The sequence below is a fragment of the Pithys albifrons genome, chromosome 9 (genome assembly GCF_047495875.1).
Source record: "Pithys albifrons albifrons isolate INPA30051 chromosome 9, PitAlb_v1, whole genome shotgun sequence".
Taxonomy (NCBI): domain Eukaryota; kingdom Metazoa; phylum Chordata; class Aves; order Passeriformes; family Thamnophilidae; genus Pithys; species Pithys albifrons.
Window position 1 is genome coordinate 8563620 of NC_092466.1, and position 6000 is coordinate 8569619.

At 44.7% G+C, this 6000-nt stretch overlaps 1 protein-coding gene across 4 annotated transcripts in view; it reads right to left on the reverse strand.

Annotated features, from left to right (window-relative positions):
* The window catches only part of ATRNL1 (attractin like 1), a 469005-nt gene extending 463749 nt beyond the window's left edge, over nucleotides 1–5256 (reverse strand). For all 4 annotated transcript variants that reach the window (XM_071563466.1, XM_071563465.1, XM_071563470.1 and 1 more), the window contains exon 1: nucleotides 4884–5256. In XM_071563466.1, the coding sequence (XP_071419567.1) occupies nucleotides 4884–5167 (284 nt within the window). In that variant the 5' untranslated portion in view covers nucleotides 5168–5256. The remainder of the gene's footprint in view (nucleotides 1–4883) is intronic.
* Between the last annotated feature and the right edge of the window lie 744 nt (nucleotides 5257–6000).

Below are 6000 nucleotides of genomic sequence, written 5' to 3' on the forward strand. Positions count from 1 at the left end.
CAATAAGAATAATTATGTCTTGGCTCACATACAGGTCATGCCAATGACAAAGGCAGTTTTGCACCTTATGAAGGGTGAAATCCTGAGTCATCCCAGAATAAAAGCTGCAGCAGTTTAATGGTGATGTTGTTTTACATTAAAGCTGTGGAAAACTCAGTCTGTACCAGTTCTAAAACTAACAATTTTCTTTTCCTTCCTCCACCTGCTCATGCTGCCAACTCCTTTGGATCAGCAGGAGACTTATGCAAGTGAAGTAATTCGAGGAAACTGAGCTAGTTTCAAAAAAAGTTGGCTGGGAGGTGGGGAGATATGTTCCTGTTGATACTTTTCAAATCTCAGCAGGAATATTAATGCTTACATAAGAAGCAGAAAGATGTAATCAAAGAGAAGCATGAAGTTACCCCTTTTCACAGCAGCATGAGCTTCAATTGGCTGCAGATAAAGCTAACTTTTTTCTAAATATCTCTCCTTACACAACATTATCATTCATTTAAAATCTGCAATTTAAGGACACTTTCCTTGCATGAGTCATTCTGCAGACAGCAGAATTCAGAGTTTTAGATAGAAATAGGGATTTTGCCTGGAATAACAAAATTTGATACTCTGACATTTAAGTTGTGAATGTGTTTGTGCTTGGAAATTGTTTTGTCCTTGAAGAACACCAAATCTTTTATAGGATCTATAGAAATTAAGAAAAAGTAGAAGGTAATTAAAATTGCAAGAAGAACATCTGGAGACATGGTTTAATAATCAAACAGATCCCTTTGTTCTTACTCTCACCATAACTAGATATCTAGGACCAGGTAAAGCAGATTAATTGAGGTGCAGGTCCTCAAAGGTGCTCACCTCTCCTGAACAATCTGCTTCATTACACATGCCAAGTGGGACTCACAGTTATCAAATAAACAACAATGAGCATCTGAAGACACAATTTTTCAAAGGCAGCATTTTAGAAGAAGGGATATTTCTTGTCATTCAGGTACTAATAAACTTAGGAGGAAGAACAATTTTATGCACATATTTTTCTCTAATGCCATTCCACACATCAGTGTTCAAAGTGGAGACAAAGAAAAGGAAACTTTTTGCTCCAACCTGGAGGCTGGGGGGTTTTTCCTTCTAAGAAGTCATTTCGTGAGTAGCAAAACTAATGAAACTGTTTCCCTGTATTGCTGCATCCAAGACTGTTGACTTTGACATCTAAATACACAGAAGCTGTGACAGCACTTTTTCCTGTAGTTGGGCCATTCATAATGTTTGTGTCCCTTAATTCCCTGGAGTCGCATAACACAACTGACTTAGGCAGCTCTTCCCTCTCCCTTCTGCCAAAACTCCTATCAGCATGAAAACTGCAACTGCCCAACAAATTCAAAGGTACAGACAGGAGAGGGGAAGAAAGGGTGGTAGATACAGCATTAAAAGCTTTGCTTCCTTAATAAATCAACCTAGCAAAACAAAACTGCACACTGTCTTTTCATGCTTGTGGTTTTTTGCATCTTGGGAACTCTGCTTCTTGAAACTCCCTGCCATAAAAACAGAACCTGCTCACCCATTGGTTTTCTTATGCTTCACCTGGCAGAATTCCTTTCCCCTCTCTTTTGATAACTAACTTTCCCTCTTTTATTTTGGTTTGAAGATAGATAGATAGATAGATAGATAGATAGATAGATAGATAGATAGCAGTAACATCTCAATTTCTGTAATGAGTTTACATGCTTCACAATACAAAGAGTTGGTAAACAAGAGAAAGAAAATGTTAAAATGGTGCCAGACAACTCATTTTTGCTCATTTTATCCCCCATCCAGCCTTCTTTCATCCAGTCCAGAGCAACATTTGCAAAGCAGCTACTCAGTAGTTCTGCTACAGAGAAAAGGCAAGGTTACCATAGTATTGCCAATTAATTTTGGCACTTGCTTACGAAGATTGATCAACTATTTCTGATGTCTCTCTGCTATGTTATTATTTCTCAGTCTAAAAAAAGAAACAAAACAAAGCCAAAAACACTCCACATCTCTTACCAAAGAATTAATGGTCCCAAGTTACCCTCAGGCAAGTATTTCTCCTCTTACAATAAGGCTTCTGGTGCTTGCTAATTCAAGTCACTCAATCACAGAGAGTAAAAATAATCTTACTTCTCTTACACGCAAAAAAAAAGGAGAGACCCTTTTATTTTAAAGTGTTTTAAGCCTATCCTTGAAACCCTGTTTCTTCAAATAACGTAGTGACAGGTTTTACACATGTCCAGTTAGGTCATTAAAAGTACAATTACAATCTTGGGTAACAGAGACACGCGCAGGCACTTCAAACAGCTGCAACTTCGAAACAGTGTAAATGTTTAGAGTAATAAACAAGGGCCCATTAACATTTGTACAGATCGTGTCTACAACCCGCGAACTGGCTGTTAATGCAGTCCTAACACAAACACACTTTTCAATTTCTGTCATTCTGAAACAATGCCCATAATAACTCTTACTGACAGAAACAACTGGTACAGAAGTGATGTCCATCCAGCAGAACTCGCCAAACTGCTGCAAAAGTCCAGCCGTGGCTACTTAAGGTGAGGCAGATACTCAGCTTCAGACCGAAACAATATGCACGATAATAGCTAAAGCCATCAGTTCCCACAGAGGTCAGAAAGGTCTTCAGTCACCAAGACATCAGGCACACTGACATTCTTTTTTCCAACTCTTTGGATGGAAATACATAGAGCTTGACTCATCACCCATTCAACACCCATTTGAATTTTCAGGGTTCAAAATGCAACCACTCCGAACTGCTGCTTGTATTGTAAGACACGTTTAACACATTTCACTCCATCCCCAACTCGCGGGGCTTGAGAAGCTTTAAATCTTAGAATGCTTATTTTTATTGCAGAGTATACTTTGCTTCCAAGAATAAAGATGAGCTATTGGAGATACTGTTATGAAAGTATCCTCAGAAAAAAAACCAAACAAACAGATCTCCAACTACTTTTGTGATCAAAATCACTGTCATTTCTAAAGCCAAGCATGAAAGAATACAGAGGAGTTAATGGGAAATCTATTCTGATTTCACCAAAACTTCTAACAGCACATCGATTAACCACTGTGTTAGCTCAGCTCAGAAGAGGTGCCCTTCCAACATTCAGGCAGAGCTTCCTCTAGGTGGGGATGGATTATTAACTTTCTACCAGAAGGGAAAATATAACCACTATGCTTCTTCACTTGACAGACACATCTAATGTCAAGAAACGTAAATGTTTTAACAGATAAGCAAGATAACACCTGTAAGGATGGGATAAAGGCTCCAGTAACCATTCAGAGAATATATTAGTTCAAAACAAGATTTGATATTGAAAAAATTACAATTTGCTCTGGTCCTTGCATTATTAAGGTCTGTTGTGAGTGGCGCCAAGATAAAGGATACAAGTAATCTCTTTAAAGCAAGGAAATTATAACTCTGCAGATCTACACACAGAGCAGATTCACCCGGGCCTCCTCTGCTCACTCTCCATCCCTCTGCAATGAGCTTATTGTTCCACAGCACAGAGCAGGACAAACCCCAAATCACCAATACACACAGGCAACAAAAGACCAACTTTAAAGCCTTATTATCAAGTTCACGTGTAGAAAAGATGTATTATATTTGCCTTGCATTACCTTCATATCTGAGTTACAATCCTACCGATGGAGTATTATCCAAATATTATCAGAGAATTGTTCATTTTTCTGCAGTGTTTACATTACTTCAGCCAACATGTCTGACTTCAGCTACTCCTTCCCAAGCTAACAAGTCACTGGATTTACCTTTCTATTTATTTAGGAATAACTGACTTTGTACCAAATGTTTAAAAGATATGTAAATGATCGGGCTTCATTTCAGTATTCCAGAGAGAAAACTGATAATGAACACAGTTACAAAATAGACAATTATTGATATTTAACCTATAAAAAGTAATTTTCCAAAGATTTGAATTCCCTAAGATGTAGCCTCACCAAGGTACCATTATTAGTCAGATATTAGAACATTTTCCAGCTATGTATGTCAACACATTTAACAAATAGAGTTCTTGCTTTTAAGGAGTGTTTTGCAAGGGAATGAAATGAGATGTCCTGTCCAAGATTATATAGTGAAATAAGAGTGAGCAGTATTCTTCATAGCCAGTCTTTACCCTGATACCAAAGGGGGCGGGAGGAAAGTGACAGCCCTATAAATTAAGTCTTCTTTCCCACTACATATAGAAAAGCAAATGTCAGGGTGTGCTTCCTTCTCCCTGATCAATGACTTGGTATCACATCCACTTTTACGACTGAGAAGGTAGTTCAAGCTTTACTGAGCATTCGCTCCTTTGCAAAAATATGTTCTGGGTTTACATTTAACACTCTCTCCTGCACACCTTGTCCTTAGGGATGTACATTTCGCTCAGCTGCACTTCGGTCGTGCTGAATGCAACTAATACTCACTTAGCTCGAGCACTTCAAAGAAAGGAGGGCTGGAACGAGCTAAACACCTTCACTCTTCAGAAGGACAAAGTCATTAAAATCCACTACTAGTTTTTTGCTCCCTGGGCAGCCCCATGAAGTGCACATGTCATTTCCATGACACTTCCAGAAGGGACAGCAGCGACACAGCTTCAGGCCGATTTCTCCCTGTCTCTCAGTTCCCACGAAGTGGAGCAGCCTATTTTCGGCGGTAAGTTAGCAGGTACAGTTTTCCTTCGGAAGACTGTCCTGTGTTCTTAAGAGGTGGGGGAGCCTATTTCACCCTTAACTTCTGCCTTATACTTCCACCACACATAACATCATAGCAAACACAGTGAAAACAAAAAGGAAAAACAGGCAAGTGAAAGTGACAGGGAAAGGGCGTAGGGATGAGAAGAAGAAAATCGTAATAAGCGGAGACTTACTTGAACCTGCCCTGGCAGTGTTGGCACTGGTCTCCCACCCAGCCCTGGTCGCAGACACAGGTGGAGTTGACACAATGACCCGAGAAGCAGGAGATTTTGTCGCAGGACTTGGACTGGGACACCTGGGCATAAAGAGCCAGGTAGAGGAAGCCGTAGAAGAGCAGCCAGCTGTTCACATCCAGGAGCGAGGCGAAGCAGCAGCAGCAGGCGGAGGGGAAAGGTCTGCAGGCGCCCGGGGCCGCGGGGGCAGCTCCGGCTCTCCGGGCGGCGCTGCCCAGGTCCATCTTGGCCGCGGGCCGGCGCCGGGCAGCGATGGCAGCTTCCCCTGAGGGCAGATAATCCAGCCAGGGAGATTCAAACCCCCCGCTCCCTCCTCGCCTTCCTCTCCTCCCTCCCTCCCTCCCGACCCCAGCGCTGCCTCCTCCGGCCCCTTCAGCTCTTCGCGCCCCCGTCAATCCCGAGGGGAAGCCCGGCAGCGCTCAGCCATCCGCGCCTGCTCTTCTTCGTCCTCCTCAGGGCTCATCGCTCCCGTCTTCTTCCATGGAGGAGGAGGAGAGCTGCCTCTTGACCTTGTGTTTTCTCCTCGCCAGAGATGCCCCGCCGCGGCGCGCACGCACCGCCCTGGACCATGTATCTATCCCGCGGCCGCCGCTCCGCCTTTGTGGTCCCGGTGCCCGCGGCACACACGCAGCGGCGGCGCGGGCAGGGAGGCGGGGAACGCCGGCCTCTCGCCAGGCAGCCAGCTGGGAAGTGAGGGCGGCCGGGCCCCGGAGCCGCTATGGCATCGCGCTCCGGCGGGGCGGGGAAAGGGCCGGAGCGTTGCTCTCCCCCGCTCCGCTATTAGCCTTGCGGGGGAGGGAGGCGGGCGGCAGGAGAGGAGGGTTAGCAGCCCCTCCGCGTCCCAGCTGACAGCTCCCAAGCAGCCATTTTTAAAGGCTAATTGTCATCCCCGCTCGGAGCCGCCTCCCGCCCCTCGCTCCGCTTGGATCCGTCCCTCGCTGGGAAAGGGAGGTCCGGCGCGGGAGTGGGGACCGCGCACGGCGCCCCCGGGACACCCCTGTGCCCCGCTCCAGAAAGCACGGGCGGGGGAGATGGAGCGGGGCCCGGTGCGGAGCCG